This window comes from Anolis carolinensis, chromosome 5 (genome assembly GCF_035594765.1).
Source record: "Anolis carolinensis isolate JA03-04 chromosome 5, rAnoCar3.1.pri, whole genome shotgun sequence".
In the NCBI taxonomy this organism is placed as follows: Eukaryota; Metazoa; Chordata; class Lepidosauria; order Squamata; family Dactyloidae; genus Anolis; species Anolis carolinensis.
In genome coordinates, this window is record NC_085845.1 from 135,692,406 (window position 1) to 135,712,928 (window position 20,523).

Sequence of the window (20,523 nt, forward strand, 5' to 3'; positions counted from 1 at the left end):
AATCATGCCCTTGAGCAGTTGTACTTCAACAGTATTGAAAACCTGTGTTTGTCCACTATAAAACAATTACATTTTGTTAAAAGTTCTTTTTATAGGTGTGGAAGAGCCAATGGAGAGAAGATTGCTATGTGAGTTTGAAGTGGAATGACCTTCTCTTCCCACAGTTTGATGAACAGGTGGGCCTGCCTTCTATGGTGTTGGTTACGCTCCTATGAGGGAATGATCTAGGATTGCTTTAGGGGAAAGTCCTAATAATCTCTGGCCCATTGAATTACCCTACTTTCATCATACATTTTATCATGACAAATTAGATGTGAAGAGAGTGATTTATGGTGCTTGGACAGAGTACAGACAAAATTAACATTTTATGCCCCATCCCACGGGGAAAGGACTAAATGGACACTTGCTCCTTGTCTATGGCATGTAGAAGGGGCTGAGAAATGGAAGTGTACTGTTAGAGAACACCCCAGCTGCTTATTTGGTGAAGATGAAATCTCCATAAATATTCCTGTGGGTTACAAGACATAGAAGGTGGAAAAGTGCGTTTGGCATGGGCGTATTGCCTGGAAAAAGGTTTTGGAATCTGGTGGAAGTAGTTTCTTTGAGAAGATCTCTTTTAATAACGTTGATTTGGTGAAATACTAACATGGGTAGCTAGCATTTAGGATTTGGATGCTTCACTTAAGGAAGGGTGAGGAGAAGGTCAGGATGGGGTCAGATCTTCCTTCAGAATCTTTTCTCCATTCAGATCTCAAAAATATAAATACATCCACATTTGAGGATTTCACGCCACCAGGGGCTCCTAAAGTATTATTAGTTCTACTTTATTTTGCACTACTCCAATCTCATTTAGAGCACTGTGTTCAGTTGTACACACTGCACTTTTCAAGAGATACACACAATCTGGAATGATTCAGAGGTTGACAGCAATGAAAGTTTAGTGGTGGTGAGAAAAGGTTGACAAACAGTGTGTATTTAACTCAGATGACAAAAAGAAAGGGGGTTGCATAGTAACATACTTCAAATGTCTAAAGGTCTGTATTAAGTACGAGATCAAAGACTTGTTCCAGAAGTCAGAACAAGATGCAACTGGATTAAAATTACAGGAAAGTAGATTTTAGTTAAATGTTAGGGAACACCAATTGACAGTAAGAGTATTTTGGAAACCTATCTCCACTTCTAAACACAGTCCTGGAGTGACCAAGACATATTTCATGGCTTGATTTTTCTGACTTTAAACAGATCAGGGTCGTTGGCTAGAGAATTCCTACAGCCATTTGGTTCAGAAAAGAGAACACTGTTACAGTAGAGTCTCACTTATCCAACACTCACTTATCCAATGTTCTGGATTATCCAATGCATTTTTGTAGTCAATGTTTTCAATACATTGTGATATTTTGGTGCTAAATTTGTAAATACAGTAATTACTATGTAGCATTACTGCATATTGAACTACTTTTGCTGTCAAATTTGTTGTATAACATGATGTTTTGGTGCTTAATTTGTAAAATCATAACCTAATTTGATGTTTAATAGGCTTCTCCTTAATCTCTCCTTATTATCCAACATATTCGCTTATCCAATGTTCTGCCGGCCCGTTTAAGTTGGATAAGTGAGACTCTACTGTACTTATTTTACCCAGCAACACTAATCTGAACCAAAAGGACAGAAGGTGTTGTTGTTGTTGTTGTTGTTGTTGTTGTTGTTGTTGTTGTTACTTCCTTTGTTTTCCAGTCTTTCCCTGATATTAGGAGACAAATCTGTTTATGAAATATTACAACCAGATCAGATTAAAAACATGCAAAATCATTAATAAGAATATCTAGAAATATTTCAAAAAGCAAAATAGCCAATTAAAATCATTACAAAGATCATGAAACAAACAAAAAACAACAACATTAAAAACAGCATATTCCTGCTATAACAACCTCATCATAAAGCGTCCTGCTTCACTGGGCTTCTAGGGAGGAGAGAGGGAACAGCGGGGCGAATTTGTCTCCCTGCACACAGCTCCCTTTCAATGACACTTTCCCCATCATTTGGGGAAAGTGTCACCATTGCGAGAAAGCCTTGTGCTGGCTCCATTGAAGCCATCACAACACGGAAAGCCTCCCATGTTGAAAGGAAAGTATCCAGTAATGCTTTCCATCCATTTGGAGAAGGGGCTTCCATGGGAAGCTCCATTGTGTTGTCTGATGGACAGCGAGTCCATCAGTCTTCCAGATGAGATGGAAGCATCCTAAGGCACTAAAATCACCCCGTCTGATGAGGTGGTATGACACTGTCCTTCCTTATAGCATGGGCTGAACCAATATCTCAGAGCACCGTTTTAATCAAGAAAAACAAAGAAGGTAAAAGAAGTTGAACCTTTCAGGGACTAAACATAGTGGCCACACAGACAACCTGATTACCCATGAAATCAATAGGACAATTGAAAATTGTGCATACTGTCCTGTCCTTCAGAATAATGTGTCATCATCTACATTTAACAGTGGTATCAGTCAAGCGAATGGGGTGAAACGTGTTGGAGCCATGTGAAGGAATATCTTTTCCACTGGAATTCTTTGCCAAACAATTCCATTGTTCAGGTCATCTGCTCTGGTATTGTAACCATGAAGTCAAATGAGAGTAATGGCCTTTCCTCTTTTATCTGTAATAAGAGCAGCACAAAGACAACAATGAAATGTATATATATTATTATTTTTGGTTCTAGCATTTGATGCAAAATTTACACTTGGGCCAGCCCAATCATTAACCAAGGTGATATGGTGCAACTCATAGTAATGCAGGATACCATAGTGTGAAAACACAATGAATTCTCTTTCAGATCATGTGTTCATTGTTTTATGCTGACTATGAATTATTTTATAGTCAACACACTAGGCAAAGCCATATCTAAACTATTATCTCACATTGCTTCTCTCCAGATAGCTTTAATATGAATATACCATTATAATGTTTGAGTCATACAACCAAGGTACTTTCATATTATACATTTCATCATCATCATCATCATCATCATCATCATCATCATCATCATCATCATCATCATCTCATTGTCCTCCTTTGACTTGTTCCTCATGCATCTTCCATATTTTTCTCCACATACATAAAAAGGAGAATAAAAAACCAAAAATGTGATGGTATATCAGAGATATAGGTTATATTTGCCCTACTATTCTAACCTCTTTGATAGTCATGGGTTTAATTTATATGGTGATGTAGCAGCAAGTTAACTCATCAATGCCAATTCAATTTGTCATGTTGCGGTTGTTTTAAATCAGTCTTTTAATATGCCCACTAGCACTTTGTCCTTATTTCAAAAATATTTGATAGTTGCTTCCATGCTCAAGACTTCCTTTCCAGATATGTCAGAGTTCTCCTTGCTAACTTTCTGCAGGCAAGTGAAGACCTGTTTGTTTTGGCAGACCTTTGAGAATTGCCTGCTATGGGGAAATGGACCTTGAAAAATGTTTTGGATTGTCTATTTAATTGATTCAGTGTTTAACTATGGCAGTTTAATTTTTTCAATTACATAGTAATTTTAGTGTAACAACACCACTTCTCATGCTGAAGTACATAGTAGAGCTCCTCCATCTCTCTCACATCCATGTAAATAAGTTATGTGCTCAAGGGATGATCCTAAGTGTAGCAACTATCTGCCTTTGCAAAGTTGGGGTCAAATAAAAATATAATACAGTAGAGTCTCACTTATCCAAGCCTCTGGATAATCCAAGTCATTTTTGTAGTCAATGTTTTCAATATATCGTGATATTTTGGTGCTAAAGTCGTAAATACAGTAATTACAACCTAACATTACTGCATATTGAACTACTTTTTCTGTCAAATTTGTTGTATAACATGATGTTTTGGTGCTTAATTTGTAAAATCATAACCTAATTTGATGTTTAATAGACTTTTCCTTAATCCCTCCTTATTATCCAAGATATTCGCTTATCCAAGCTTCTGCTGGCCCGTTTAGCTTGGATAAGTGAGACTCTACTGTACTTCCATCTCTGATGCCTCATTACAAAGGACATTTTCCATGTTGTATAAACAAATAGATATTTTGATTTATTCTAGGCAGAAATCTATCAGAATTGCAATGCTTCTGGTTATCCTTCCTGTTTCTTATCTCAGGGCCCTTCCATACAGCCATATAACCCAGAACATCAAGGCGGAAAATCACACAATATCTGCTTTGAATTGGATTATCCGAGTCCACACTGCCATATATTCCAGATCAAAGCAGAAAATGTGGGATTTTATTTAGCTGTGTGGAAGAGACCTCAACTTCCACTGCTAACTCTCAACTGTCCTTTCACTCTTCATGTTTGCCCCCAATAACCTTGGGGCTCAATGCTTTGCTCTTGTGCAACCACCATACATACCGTCTCTCCCTTCCTCTAAAATAGGCACAAGTCAGTAAGAGATTATGTCCACATGCCTCGTATGTGTATCATCCAGCTAGCTTGCGTTGGGTGCTGTCAGCAGGGATAATTTAAGCACAAACAAATTGGAGGGGGCAAAATAAAACACAGAAGACTGACTTTATAGTCTAACTCCACCTAGTATACCCCAGATATACCCAACTGGTAAGATGGAAAGGGGAATATTTTTCCACACTCTTTGGTAGTGAATTGCTGACTACTATTAGTCAATTAATAGATCATTTTCTAGTTCACTATATTAAATACCCATATTTTGCCTTTCTTCACTCTGACAATATTTTTCTATCTTGCATCATTAGGAGGATGCATGGCCCGTGCTTTATGTGTTTAAATATCAGTATAAAACTGCTAATTATTTTAAAAGCCATGTATCATCAAATGGTTAACCATCAGCACACTTGTTCTTGTTGCTGGAATGAAGAAATGTGTTCATATCCATGCCATACAACATCACCACGCATGAAGATTTATTGGCTACAACCAGGAACTGATTCTCATACAAGCCTGTCTTGCAAAGTAGTCATGAACATAAAACAAATAGGAAGATAAGTGTAATAAATGTGATTACCTTTTACTGCTTCAAAATATTCCTGTATATTTAAATGGGGGTGTGACTCGGAATTACCATGAAGTGGCACTGTTGTTGCCAATAAAAACAATTGCTATGGAAGTTAAAGGCAAAAAAAATAGGAAACTGCCTTATATCTGGGCCAAGTATTTTCGTGTCTATTGTCAGCTTAGTTGACAAAGTTTCTAGGATTTCATTACTAGTCTTTTGCATAATTTGTTATTGACTCTTGAGATGCCAGAGATTGGATTTGGGACAATGCATACATTATGTGTATGCCTTGTCCTGCTACATCAGGGGTCCCCAAACTAAGGCCCGGGGGCCGGATGCGGCCCTCCAAGGTCATTTACCTGGCCCCCGCCCTCATTTATAATATGATATTTTTATATCCATTTTAATAATATAATATATTGTATATACATATGATATTGATAATAATATTATTATTTTATACAATATAATACTAATAATAACACCATATAATATTAATTATATGTTATATATTACATATAATATTACAGTATAGTGATATATTTCAATATAGTAATATATAATGCTAATATTGTGCTATGCTAATAATATAATATGGACAGGTTGCTTACCTGTAACCGTGTTTCTTCGAGTGTACTCTGTGAATTCACACTAATGGAGAACGCTGCGCCTGCGCAGGCTCCAACGGATACTCTTCCAAGCTAAAGTTTGAAATTTGGCGGTAACCCCGCCCCTCTTCCCGGAGGGTATAAAGGGCGCCCTCCGCGCCCGCTCTCCAGTTCCTACGCCGCAAAGGCAGCGAGAAAGGGAGAGGTTTGCCTGTGGGGAAGGAAGGGCGGGACTGTGTGAATTCACAGAGTACACTTGAAGAAACACGGTTACAGGTAAGCAACCTGTCCTTTTTCTTCGTGTACTCTGTGAATGCACACTAATGGAGACTAGCAAGCTAAGGTGTAGGTAGGTGGGATAGCAAACCCGATAACCAGTCTAGTGTCCAAACACATTTATTGAGCACAAGGTGCAAAAACAGGCAAATGCAATGGTCAAGTAAGCGATGCAATAGCATATAGTGCAATAAAACCGATCCTTGAGTTAGGATCCAGAACAGAATCATAACATAGTAAGTGGGCAATAGTCTGTAAGAAAATACAGAGGTAGGCATAAAGTCATTCTCTGAAAAACAGAGGGAGAAGTATTCAAAGAAAAAATTACATTTCAGTGCAGTGGGTAAGTATAGTACACAAGCACTATGTTAAAGAAACCCTGAGCACATCGATTACAAACGGGGTGGATGACAACGGTCAGCCTGTAAGAAGGATAAACCCGAAAACTGGTTTTGAGTAAGGCAACAACATTAGGTAAGGCAGGAGGAAAGGACGGACCTGGCAAAGGCCGAGTCCTTGAGGTTCTTTGAGTCCATCCTGTAGTGTGAAACAAAGGTGGATGGAGTGGACCAGATAGCCGCTCGACAGATGGAGTCGAGAGGGACGCCCCTCAGGAAGGCCGTAGAGGTGGAAAGGCCCCTTGTAGATCTAGGGCGGATCGAAGAGGGGGGCTGGCGTTTGGCCAGCTGATAAGCGAGCTCAATGGTCTGAGCAATCCAGTGTGAGAGTCTTTGGGAAGAAAGAGGTTCGCCCAGTTTGTGGGTAGCGTAAGCCACAAAAAGTCTAGGTGACTTACGTATGTCCTTAGTCCTGTCCTTGTAGAAAAGGAGGGCTCTCCTGACATCGAGGAGATGGAGTTTCCATTCTAGAGAAGAAGAAGGATTGGGGAAGAAAGCAGGAAGTATTATGTCCTGGTTCAGGTGAAAAGCAGAGACCACCTTAGGTAGGAAGGTGATGTCCGGGCAAAGGACAGCCCTGTCGTGGTGGAAACGAAGGTAGGGTTCGTCCACCCGGAGAGCAGCCAATTCCGAAGGCCTGCGGGCAGAGGTGATAGCGATGAGGAAGGCAGTCTTCCAAGAGAGAAGGTGAAGGTCTGCAGAGGCCATAGGTTCGAAGGGAGCTGAAGCTAGTTGAGAAAGGACGAGTTCGAGGCTCCATCCGGGAGTCGGAGGTTGGACTGGAGGATGCAAGTTGTTGTAACCTCGAAGGAAGGTCTTAATGAGGTTGTTAGAAAAAAGAGAGGGTTGTCCCTGACGTTGGAAATGCCAGGAGAGAGCAGCGAGATAGGATTTTATCGAGGCCAGAGAAAGTTGACGATCCGCAAGAGAAAGTAGGAAGTCCATGACCAGCGGGATCGAAGTAGAGGCGGGATCGACGCGTCGGTCCCGAAGGAAAGTTTGGAATTTTGCCAGCTTGTAAGCATAGGCTTTCGATGTGGCCGGTTTGTGAGCAGCGCGGAGGATCGCCTGCAGGTCTGGGTGGAGATAGTTTAAGGAAGTATCCTCCAGGCAGTCAGGTGCAGGGACGGGACGTCGGGGTGGAGAACCTGTCCCTTCTGTGAAGATAGTAGATGAGGGAGAATTGGGAGGGTGCGGGGGGGATCCGCACACATCCGGAGCAGCGTGGGATACCACGGCTGGCGTGGCCATGCAGGGGCGATCAGGATGGCCGATGTCGGTGTTAGATAGAGTCTCTCTATCACTCTCGAGATGAGAGGGAAGGGAGGAAAAAGATAGACGGGTTCGAGAGTCCAGTCGAGGAGAAACGCGTCTCCGAGACAGCCCGGAGTCGAGTATGGAGGTAGTCTCGCTCCGAATCGAGGAAGTTGAGCGTTCGAGGGGGAGGCAAAAAGGTCCAGAGCTGGCCAGCCCCAATCGTCGAAGACGGATTTCAGGATCTCGGGATCGAGACGCCACTCGTGGGGGGAGGTCGTTATTCTGCTTAGAGAGTCTGCTAAAGTATTTTGAGCCCCCGGAAGGTGAACTGCCGACAGAGTTATGTGTCTCGCTATGCACCATAGCCAAATGTCCATCGAGAGAGCCATGAGTTTTCTCGAGCCCGTACCCCCTTGTTTGTTGATGTAGTACATGGCTACTACGTTGTCCGTTTGGATCAGAACGGTCTTGTGGGGAAGAAAGCGAGCAAACGCCCGGAGGGCTTTGAAGATTGATAACAGTTCTAGAAAGTTTATGTGGTGAGACCTTTCTTGGGTGGACCATAGGTCCCTGACGGTGAGGTTCGACATGTGGGCTCCCCACGCAAAATTGGAGGCGTCGGTCGTGATGGTGACTGACGGAAGGGAGGGATGGAAGGGAAGTCCCACACAAACATTCGCTGGGTCCTGCCACCAGCGAAGGGAGAGGCGAACCTGGTTCGGTACCGTGAGAAACATTGAGCTCGGGTGCCGATGGGGTTTGAAAGAGTCTATGAACCATCTTTGGAGAGGTCTGAGACGTAGTCTGGCAAAAGGAGTAACCATGACCGTGGAGGCCATGTGACCCAGGAGAACTTGGACCGCGTGGGCCCGGATCCTGCGGTTGCGGAGGAGGAGGGAAAGGTGCTGTTGAAGGGCTAGGAACCTGTCCTTCGGTAGGGAGGCGGTTTCCGTGATGGAGTTGAAGAGAGCTCCGATGAAACGGATTTCTGTGGTTGGGAGGAGTTGAGACTTTGAGACATTCAACTGAAGGCCCAGCCGTTGCAGGAGAGAAAGAGTCTGTGAGACATGGTTTTGAAGGGATGAGGGATCGGACGCGACAATCATCCAATCGTCCAGATAAGGAAAGACCATAATGCCCTGTTTCCTGAGGTGCGCTGCCACCACGGCGACCACCTTTGTAAAGACCCTTGGGGCCGTGACGAGGCCGAAAGGGAGAACTGTGAACTGGTAAGATTGTCCCAGGAGCTTGAAGGAAAGGAAGCGTCTGTGGGATCGACGCACCGAGACGTGGAAATACGCGTCGCGTAAGTCTATAGAGGCGAAGTAGTCTCCGTGTCGGAGCATCGGGAGGATGGAGGCCACTGAAACCATTCGAAATTTTGAAGGCAGAATGAAGAGGTTTAGAGCCCGTAGATTGAGGATAGGCCGAAGGCCTCCGCCCCGCTTGGGAACCGTAAAGTATCTCGAGAAGAAACCTCGAGTGTCCTGCTCGGAAGGAGAAGGCTGGATTGCGCCTTTCGCCAGAAGGGAGTCGACCTCGGCGCATATTTCCGGTGAAGGGTCGGTGTGGAGGATGTGACCCGTGGGTGGCAAAGTTTCGAATTCCAAGGCATAGCCGTCTCTGACAATGCGAAGAACCCAGGCATCTGAGGTGATAGACTCCCATTCGCGGTAGAAAGGAGCTAGGCGGTCGAGGAAAGAGCAGAGAGGAAGGATCTGGTCGGGGCCTAGGAACGGCATGGTAGTGGCAGTAGTAGTGGAGATAGAAAGATCCCCGAGAGAGTAGGCGTCAGGCCCGACGTTGGGGTTGTGGCATAGCTGCAGGACCTTTGCCCCGACCTTTCGGGACCTGGTGCTGGCGGCGAGGTTGTTGGTGATGACTGTGGTGACTCGAGCTCGACGAGCGTCGAAACGGCTGGTGACGAAAAGGCTGAGGGTAGCGACGGTACCGTTGCGGGAACCATCGGGTCCGCTGAGCCTGAGGTTGATCGGTCCCGCACTTTGTTGCGAGAATCTTGAAGTCGTGATTGGACTTAAGTTTATCATCAGTGCCAGAATTGAAAAGGCCCTGGGTGTTGAAAGGAAGGTCTTCGATCACTTGTCGAGAGGAAGAAGAGAGTCCTGAGGACCGAAGCCATGCGTGCCGTCTGATCGCGACCGCGTGGGCAATCATTTTTCCGGCGGTATCACCGGTATGCTTAGCCATTTGAATTTGGTGGTGTGCGAGAGAGTCCGCCTCCTGTTGGAGGGTCGAAAGGACTGACCGGTCTTCGTCAGAAAGTTTGGCGAAGAAAGGTTGGGCTTTCTCCCAGAGGATCTGTTGATAAACGCCCATGCAGGCCCCGTAGTTTGCCATGCGGCAAAGGAGGAGAGCACCGGAGTACAACTTGCGGCCTACCGCATCGAAGCGTTTGCCCTCTCTGTCGGCCGGGGAGTTGGATTGTCGACCCGACGATTGGGAGGCCTTTACCACCATGGAGTTTGGGTCAGGGTGATGCTTGAGCCATTCCAAGGCTTCGTCATCGGTTCGGTACCAGGCCTCTATTTTCTTAGAGGTTGGAGGTATCGAAGATGGAGTCTTCCAAGATGCCTGGATGACGTCCAGGAGGTATGGAAGAAAAGGCAGCAAGGTGGCCGGCGGGGCTTGGGCTTGAACCCTCTTGAAAACGGGGTCGGTAACAGCCTTTGAAGTTTGTTTAATTTCCATCCCCAGAGCGTCTGCCATTCTGACCATCTGGTCGGAGAAAGCCCGGATATTATCCGTCGGGGAAGGTGGGTCGACCTCGTAGGCGTCGTGAGGCGGGGAGAGGTCGAGACCGAGAGAAACCACAGAGGCGGAGAGTATCGACTCGGGGCGTTCGATATCGGGGTCATCCTCCTCGGGCCCTTGAGGGGACCGGGGAGGAGAAACAAGCACAGAGTCCTGATGAGGTATAACCTCAGGAGCAGGGAGAGCCGGCTGTGGAGGAACGCCCTTGGACGCGGAGGCCTGGGCGGCGCGGGCTAAGCGCGTCATCTGTCTACCCCTCTCAGGTGTTTGAGCCGGGGGAAAGAGTTCTTGTCGAGCCGGAAGACGAGATGGTGCCGGCTGGGGAGCCTTAATAACCGTCCTGACCGACCGGTCGGGGGAGGCTTGAGCGTCCACATCCGAGGACTGACCATGAGGAGAGGAAGAGGAGCGGAGGCGTTGTGCCGGTTGGATAGGAGAGGATCTCCTAGAGGAAGGCCCAGAGGAGGGGACGTCCTTCTTCGAAGACGCTGAGGAGGACGACCTCTGGATCATTCTTTTCTTTGCTGGGGGTTGTTTCGACGCGACCCTCAGCGATTTTCCCGGCGTCGGGGGAATCGGGCACACAGCTGCCGAGTCAGATTGAGCCTGTCTGGATTCCTCCTGAGCCCTCTTGAAGGCAATCTTCATGGCGGAAGAAGATGGCGGCGCAGCCAGGCGGGATCGAGTGGAAATGGCCGAAGCCACCGAACTCGAAGTTGATGAAGGGCCCATCTTGCCCGATCGGGTGGATACCGTAGCGGTGGTCACCGTGCAGGGCGGTTTGGTCGGTCGCGGTCTCGAGGTTTTCGAGGTTTTAGATGACACCGACGGAGCAGGCCTGGACGCCATCGAGGCCGAGGTGGAAGTAGAAGCCTCAGGAGCAAGAGTTTTTTCGTAAAGAGCTGCGCGGAGTCTCGCAGCTCTATTTCTTCTGGCCTGAGCTGTAAAGGCCAGGCAAAAACGGCAGGTACCGACGACGTGGCTTTCGCCAAGGCAGAAAAGGCACTTAGCGTGGCCGTCGGAATCTGGAATCTTAGCGGCACACTGAGTGCACCGTTTAAAGCGCGTGGTTGACATAAGAACGAAGAGTCCGAAGTGAGCTTTGCGGCGGAAAAAAAGGAACTGGAGAGCGGGCGCGGAGGGCGCCCTTTATACCCTCCGGGAAGAGGGGCGGGGTTACCGCCAAATTTCAAACTTTAGCTTGGAAGAGTATCCGTTGGAGCCTGCGCAGGCGCAGCGTTCTCCATTAGTGTGCATTCACAGAGTACACGAAGAAAAAACTGTATGTACATACAGCTGCTCTGAGTTCCCTTCGGGGTGGTTAGGGTGGGATACAAATGTAGTAAATAAATGTAGTAAATGAATAAATAAATAATTTTGGACTTAAGCTCGCCCAAAGTCTGAAATGACTTGAAGACACACAACAACAATAATCCTAATTAACCTGACTATCTTATTGGCGAGAAGCAGGCCCACACTTCCTATTGAAATCCTGATAGGTTTATGTTGGTTAAAATTATTTTCATTTTTAAATATTGTATTGTTCTTTCAATGTTATTGTCGTTGTTTTGCACTGCAAATAAGATATGTGCAGTGTGCGTAGGAATTTGTTCGGGGTTTTTTTTTCCCCAAATGATAATTCGGCCCCTCAACAGTCTGAAGGATTGTGGACCGGCCCTTTGCTTTAAAAGTTTGAGGACCCCTGTGCTACATTATGTCGCTTTTCCCTATATGAATAGATAAATGATCCCCCATCCCCAAAACTGAATTGAAATTCACAGGAAAAAGGAACCATGGCCATGACATGGACCTGCATTCCCATTATCATCTATTTACAGGTTTTTCAGGGGTTTTGCAAGAAACAAATGGACATTAGTTGAGATCCTGCATCACCGGTTAAGTTATGAATGTGAAGCTAAGTAAAAGTAGAGTTGGGCCCAAATCCTGTTTCATCTGTTTCTTTCATGGTTTTGTACTATTTTGTCCATTCTGATTGCACGGAACAGTACAACCCCATGGGAACAGAAGAAATAATGAAACGAAAGAAGAGGGGAATTGTAACCGTTTGGTCGGCTGATTTTCGTTGCTTGGTTGTAGGCCCTGACTCGCAGGACCTTCAGCCAAGCGCCAGCCTCTCAATACTTGTACGGAACTTGAACAGAAAAGCCAATTCGTATAGGTGCCCATTTCCATAAGCAGCAGACAGAAATGGAAATGGGGCCATACAAATGGAACAAATGGAAATGGTAAGTAATTCCATACAAATGCACAACCCTAAGTAAAAGGTCCTAGTCCAACCACCCAAAACCTACCTTAACACACAACAGCTGTACCAAGCAATGGAGGTCTATTTAGCTAGCAACTGAAGTGAAGCAGAGTAACATTTCCAGTCTCCCCCTGCCAGCAAGCAAAGCTACAATTAGGAATTGAGACAATGTCCTACTTCTGATTGTCACAGTCTTACTCACCATTGAAAGAAGGCTAGGAACAACTTTCTAGTTGATGCAGGATTTATGGAGCATTTACAATCGTGGCAATGATGCCATGATTGTCAATATGTAGCATAACTAAATATGAAGTACAGTAGAGTCTCACTTATCCAACACTCGCTTATCCAACATTCTGGATTATCCAACACATTTTTGTAGTCAATGTTTTCAATACATTGTAATATTTTGGTGCTAAATTTGTAAATACAGTAATTACAACAGTATTACTGTGTATTGAACTACTTTTTCTGTCAATTTGTTTTATAACATGATGTTTTGGTGCTTAATTTGTAAAATCATAACCTAATTTGATATTTAATAGGCTTTTCCTTAATCTCTCCTTATTATCCAACATATTCGCTTATCCAACATTCTGCCGGCCCATTTATGTTGGATAAGTGAGACTCTACTGTAATATGGATCTGTTACTCTAGGTTACACTTTTTAACTGCAATACAGGAAACAAACTACTGTCTCTGCTGTGTCACCTTCATCTTTCTTAACAACTTTTATATGTCTGCAGCTAAAGGAATAGTGAAGGATTACTCATGACATCAGCTGGAAGAAAGAAGTACCAGCTGGAAGAAAGCTGGGGAAAGAATGTATAACTTATAATTATGTATGAGGTGTGCCTACAACTTGAGTTATTCCTAGGGGGGGAGGTCAAGGGCAGGTGCTTTTTGCTACTGAAGTTATTCCAGGAGAGGGGAAGGGTGGCATTTTGCAGTTGCAATTATGCCGCTGTTAAAGTTGAGCTGTTTTCAGAAGGCAAGTGCTGGATGAAGGCCAAGAATAATATTGGAATAGCTAACACTGGGAGTGCTACAGAGCAAAAGTATTTCTTTCTAAAGTCACACATTGGGAAAACAAAAGCTAAGTGACTTTAAACATAATGCAGCAATTGGTTAACTACCTCTAAGAAATTTAGGATAAATTATCTGACTCCTAAAAATTAACAAAAATGTTTTAGAGGTGAACAATACTTAGCTAAATTTGTGTCTCTAACCTGGGTGTTTCTGCAGTGCACAGTAATTAAACTTTTTGAAGATGTCCAGAGACACTCTGAAAAGGAAGTAAATTTACTTTTAATTTTATTACAAACTGAACAATATGAAGGAAATATACATAGCCCTCCTATATATTGCAATACATGAACAAATACATAAGTGCATACCACACTTGATGACTTCCATGTCAGGGAGAAGTGAATCTGCTCTAGGTTTTAACACAGACTTTAAGGCACTATCCAAAACACCTCAAACTTATTTTGGAAATAAATTCAGAACCTTGGATAGTTCCTTCTAAGTCTGTAGTAAATCCAATATTACATTTATCTCGTTCCTTACATAGATGTCACTGAGAAGGGATGCAATACCTCTATGTAATTTTTTGTGTGAATGTGAAGGACTGCAAAACATTCTGCTGTAAAATGTCACTAGGACCTTCCAGCCTTTCATTGCCATGCAAATGTAGGCAAAATACCTCTGAAAGAACTGATGTCAGTAGTAACATGGCTGTGCAAATAAAAAGCTATCAGTCTACACATATTTTAAATGATTTAATATGCATATTTTAAATGTGTCACTTCTACATAAACCCATTAGGCAACACTTAATGGTCTCCTTCATTTTTGACAATGTGTGTTTGTATGTATGGGTACATACATAAATAATGCATGAATGGTGTTACTAAGAAAGGTAAGTACTGTAAAGGTTTTCCCCTGACATTAAGTCTAGTCGTGTCTGAATCTGGGGGTTGGTGCTCATCTCCATTTCCAATCCGAAGAGCCGCCGCTTTCCATAGACACCTCCAAGTTCATGTGGCCAGCATGACTGCATGGAGCGCTGTTACCTTCCCGCCGGAGTGGTACCTATTGATCTACTCACATTTGCATGTTTTCAAACTGCTAGGTTGGAGCTAACAGCAGGAGCTCACCGGATTCCCCGGATTCAAACTGTCGACCTTTTGGTCAGCAAGTTCAGCAGCTCAGCAGTTTAACCCACTACACCACCAGGGCTCCACTAAGAAAGGTAGTTGCTTTAAAACTCAATTAAAATCATATTCATACTGCTATTGGTCAGAAAGGAAAATGACCAGAGCCAAAGAACCTCAAACAGAAAAAAGTATCTCCTATTGCTGATATGAAAACACTTAAGCAAGTGCAGAATGATGGATACTCATTCTTATGAGAGTGCAAGTAGAAGACTATCTCTGGGTTTTTTGTGTCAGCCTTCTCATACAACACCCACAAAAAAGTAAAACTGTCTGAAAAATAATCACAACATTTAAAAAACATCAGTGAAAAAGTTATTTATATGCTTCAGTAAGTAATAGTTATTTTTGAATCTAGTTCATGTGGCACTTTCATTGTAAGTGTCAATACACCAAAAGATGTTCAGCTGGGCTCATCATCCATGTGACTGTGTCAAGATTTCTGACTATCACGCCAAATGCATCTCTCTTCCATAAAGATCGTACTCTTTGTATAAGATGTATGCTTTAAGAACTGGTGGAAGTGGAAGCTTCTTCATGGATAATGCCTTCTGTGTACTCTCTAATCCCATGTATTTCCGTATTTTCAAGCGGCACAAATGCTTTAGGGGACGAGGATTCTCTAAAAGACAAAAACAAAACAAAGCCAGGGAGAAATGCAATTGAAACCATGTTGATAAAGTATTGCTTCAGCTACATCCAGAGCAACACTGAACTCATGAAACAGTTTGTGTTATAGACATTTAGGCGGCCACAATGGCATAAACTGCTCCCAGTGCTGGCAAAAAGGAATTCCCACAGAGGAACTGCATAGGGTTGGCTCTAATTACTATTCCCAAGTTTTGAGAGTATATTAATTCCCATATTGACATTTGATCATAGATCATAATCCTTGTTGGTGATGATGCCATGGCCTAAATACCCTGAAGGCACCAGAATCCATCTGATTTTGGAAGCTAGGCAGTGTCAATTCTGATTAGTACTTGGATGGGAGAACGTAATGAATTCTAAGCTATATTTAGATAAAGGAACAGGCAAAAATGCCTCTGAGTATTCCTTGCATATGAAAACCCAATGAATTTCATGGCATTGCCATAAATTGACAATGAACAAATAAACTAATTACTACACAAGTCAGGTAAAGATGAAAGCAGCCATTCCCTTTTAGTCATTACCTCTCCCCACTGATTTTTATACTATTTATTTCAGTGTCTACATTTGGGGCTGCAGAATACATGTACGTACTTTTCTACCTCTTAAATTCCATGTTGGTAATCTCATATCCTAAAATTCAGCTTTTCATCTGGAGTTTATCTTTGGTTAAAGTATTTTTAAAAAATTCTTCCTATAATTCTTAACAACTCTCAAATTCTATCTGAAATGATGTATCTCCCCATATCAACCTGTCAGATTTTAAAGATCAACTGGGGAAGGCCTCATCTTGGTCACAGACTAGGTTGGTCTTCTCCTTTTGCTAGCAGGAAAAGGTCTTTTTGTTTAAGCAGACTTTTGATGTGTAAGCACCTATGGTTCTTATTGGGATATGTGCTTTATTTTTATATTTATTTATTTAGGTTTTGTATTTGATACTGTTTAATGTGGGGATATTTCATTTTTATTGTTAAGATATTTAAATTGATTGTCTTTGGGAGCCACTTTGGATCCCACTCTTGGGGAAACGTGATGTATGAATAAAATAAATGAACATAAGGATATCCTTTTACATTAACTAGGCATGCTTACTATCAGAAAATATTGACAGAAGACATTCAGTGGTATCAACTTGCCTAATACATCCAATACAAATACAGCTTGTTTTAAAAATTCATATTTTCAGAGGTTCATTATTGGCCTTTTCCCAAGACAATACTATACATTTACCTAATATTTGCTGAATCTCTTCCCATTCTTTTTGTGACTCCAAGACAAACTTGAGTTTTGTGCAAAGGGGAACATAATCCATATAATCTATGAATATCCGAACAATGCGTCCAACTAAATGTTTCATCCAAGGAACAGTAATAAAGTCACAGAACTGAAAAGAAGAAAGTCCGGTGTGATACCATATACTCTCAGGTGCAATCAATAAGAATTGTGCAAATGTTATCAATAATTATGTGAAGGATTCAAAAGAGAAAACAAATGCAAGAATCCAAATATCATGCCACTTCACTTTACATCTGGAAGAAAATTCTTAAAAGTGGTATCCTTACTCTTTTCATTTTTTCTCATTGATTTGAGAGATTCTGAAATGCAGCATTTTTAGGTGCAAATGACTTTGGATCTATTGATGTTTGGTCAACTAGCAACTTAATCCTGAGTCCACTAACATTATATTTTAAAACAAGATGGTTGAACACCTTTATTTTTAGGAGGACAGCCGTATTGTATTACAGTAACATCTTATGATTACCAAAAAATTAAAGGCAGAAAGATTTTTTTCTCTTGCTAAGAAATTCTCTCTTAACCTAGTATCTGACAGATGGAAGCCAGTCTTGTTGCTTTTACAGTTGCACTACCATTTTAAAAAATCCAAACAATCTTTATAATGTTTCTTTTTCAGATATTCATACTTCAACCCTTGGAAATTTGTTATGGAGAAATTTAGCACAAACCAATGAACCAAAATTATAGAATTTTATTTTGAAAATGGTATGGTCTGCCCAGCAAATCAGGACACAAGTGGCATTTGGAGGCAACAATCTGGAGCAACTGCCCGTACTGCAGGAGGGACTATGCAGCTCCTGAAAGACAAGTTTAGAAAAAGAGCAATGTCAATAAATGCATATTTCGACTGGCCAGCCAATTGTTCTGACATAACTACCCCAGATTTTTTAACTGTTAGACTATCTAAAGAATCATTAAGATTAAAAAATTCTGCCACGTTCAGAAGCTAAGGAAAACATTCAAACAGAAATGCATGCACTGGGACCCAACATGCTGACACATATAATGGAAAATGCATTTGAAAGTGTGTGTGCTTGTGAGATTGCAAATGGAGGTCATTTGCATGATGTCATTTTTCATAAGTTTTTCAGTTTTTACATTGTAGTGCAACTTTTGGACTACCCTGTAGTAGCCAAAGGGCAACCAGATAGTGTTAGTAGAATAGTTCAGCTCCAGTCATTGCCACATAATTATTATTGAACTGGACTTTCTGTCCATATAGCAACGTGTAAGCTATGGTTGGTACTCCATTACGCATTTTGCCCTTGGCTTTAACTATTGGCATAATGCACCAATTGTACCATCGTGTGCTGCTAGAGTGTGTCATCTACTCAAGAATGATCAGATCAGGTTCTCCTGTACTCAAAGGCACTATATCAGCCTATCTTCAATATAACCATGGCTGGTATGCAGACTGCTGGACTGATTGATCCATATTAAGTACGTATCCCTAAGGACCCTTATCAGCAAAACTAAGAATGTAAATCCTGTGTTGAAATGTTTAGCAAGCAAGCAACCTCACTCTACACTTGGCCTTTGTTATCATGGCTAAAAATAGAAAGAGAACCATGCCGATCTTAGTTGTTTTCTCTTTTCTCCTTTGAAAACAGACAGTCAAGTCACAATGAAATGTTTATCTTAAATCCAACAGCAACCAATCCAAGAATGCTATACTTAAAAAGGATTATAATGGTTTCTTCAAGATGCAATAATTGCATCATTTACAGAATTTGGGGAAATGATCCAGACAATTATGGCAATGCTTTCAGGTCGCATCCTCTCATGTTTTTCCAAAGGTGGTAGACTTTGCTTACTTTCTTTATGGCAGATAAAGGCCTTTAAGCAGACCTTGGATAGGGGTATTTTGGGGATGCTTTAGTTGTTTAATACTGCATAGAACTGATTGAACTAAATGGTCCATTCCAACTCTAAAGATCCTGTGATTCTGTTATTCTTCTCCCTTTTTTTATTTGCACCAAAAGCATCCATTAAAGAAAGAAAAATATCTGTACCATTTCTGTGAAAGGGTAGTACCAAGACCATTAATTGAAAAGAACCCTAAGAATACTATAGAAAGAAAAAAATATCAGAATGTACTTACTGGATTATCTTTAACAACACAGGATGTCCACCCTGGTAATATATCTTCCTCTTGCGTTGACCACACAAAAGAATTCCCAAAGATGTCCCCATGCATGCAGTCAAAGCATAGCTCCACCTTGTATCCATGGTTGAGCAACATCCTTAGCATTACCTCATCATTCAAAGCATACTGAATGGCACTGGGGAAATGGGTGTCATTCACAAGGTTGAAGTAGCAGTTGACATTTGCACCATAATAGAGAAGCAACCGTACAATTTCATGGTTCCCAGCTCTGACTGCTACCAGAAGGCAGTTCAGAGGGTCTTTATTTGGGTCTGCACCTGCCTGCAGAAGTATTTCAATTGAGAGAATGTCATTGTTGGAAACGGCGAAATAAAGTGCTGTTTTCCTTTCGTCGTCATAACTTTGTGAAATGTGTTCTGCCAGCACAGTATTGACATCAAAATCATTTTCAATTAGAAGTTCTAGGCACTGAGGGTTTTGGCCTTCTGCAGCTGAGTGCATGGGACTCTGACCGCTTTTCTGGATGGCTGTTTTGGAGGTAACTGGAATGAGGTATTTTAAGGCCCTACAAAACAGCAACAATTGACAGATAGTTGAAAAGCACAATTTTAATTCAAATTAAAAATCAGTTAATAAAAATGTGTTGTCTACAGTGCCATTTTCCGAAACAAGGCACTAGACCTTCCTCAAGCAGAAGAAACAAAACTAGCAGGAGAGTAATTTCTCTCCACAGTACCTGTAGGCAGCACCATTGGTGTTTTCCTCAACAGGGTCTCAAACCTGTATTCTGCAGAGTTCAAAGAGAGACCAAGGTTTTATCTACACTTCCATATATAATCCAGATTATCTTCTTTGAACTGGATTATATGGCAGTGTAGACTCCATATAATCCAGTTCAAAACAGATAATGTGAACTATCTGCTTTGATAATCTTAGATCAAGCCCAAGGTGTTGGAAGTAAAAGCAACACTTAGCATTAAAGAATCAAGAATGCTTCAGAGTGGGCAGTAGTAATAGGGTTAGATGGTTAGAGACCCCTTTGTGATGAAAACTGATACTCTTAGTGCCATGCCCCACAAAGACTCTCACTATCTACCCCAGTTAAGCCCTTTTTAGTTAAAGGGATTAATATTTTATGTAGTTTCTGGGGGATCCGCCTAGAAAGTCTCTTTGCATTTGAAGCCTCCATCGCCCTGCCCCTTTAAGAATCCCCTCAGGACAGAGCCTCTGGCAAGGCACTTCTAATTCTTGGAAAAGTCAGCCTTTTGTGACTTGAAGGTTAAGAGGGATGAAGACCAGAAGGTCTACAAATAACACATCCAGTCGGAGCTGTATGAGCTGCATTCAAGTCTAGTCGGAGCTGGATTCAAGTCCAGTCAGAGTTAAATACTGAGACCACCTTAGAGACAGTTGAACACCATGCAAGAAAGAGACAATAAGAAATAAAGATTCAAGAGACTCAGTTCAGCTAGAACTGTGTCTATCTCTCAAAAACTTTACCTCTCCTCATAAAGACTTTGTAGTGAGACTCAGGAGGAGTGAAAGTCTAAAATTCTTGCCAGTTAATAAATTATTGCTTGATTTGACTATATAGTGTCCGATCTGTTCCCTGCACAGCCAGTTCACCTTCCAAATAGTTAAGATAGCATGGGGGTTAGAGCACTTAG

General features: G+C 42.3%; 1 protein-coding gene across 6 annotated transcripts in view; it reads right to left on the bottom strand.

Annotated features, from left to right (window-relative positions):
- Positions 1 to 20,523, bottom strand: part of asb15 (ankyrin repeat and SOCS box containing 15) — a 388,284-nt gene that overhangs the window by 349,822 nt on the left and 17,939 nt on the right. For 5 of the 6 annotated variants that reach the window (XM_062982329.1, XM_062982333.1, XM_062982332.1 and 2 more), the window contains 4 exons: positions 18,851 to 19,421; positions 17,418 to 17,546; positions 16,684 to 16,837; positions 15,192 to 15,424 (listed from right to left, as the gene is read on the bottom strand). In XM_062982329.1, the coding sequence (XP_062838399.1) occupies positions 15,252 to 15,424; positions 16,684 to 16,837; positions 17,418 to 17,546; positions 18,851 to 19,421 (1,027 nt within the window). In that variant the 3' untranslated portion in view covers positions 15,192 to 15,251. The remainder of the gene's footprint in view (positions 1 to 15,191; positions 15,425 to 16,683; positions 16,838 to 17,417; positions 17,547 to 18,850; positions 19,422 to 20,523) is intronic. The other variant, XM_062982331.1, reaches the window with a different exon arrangement.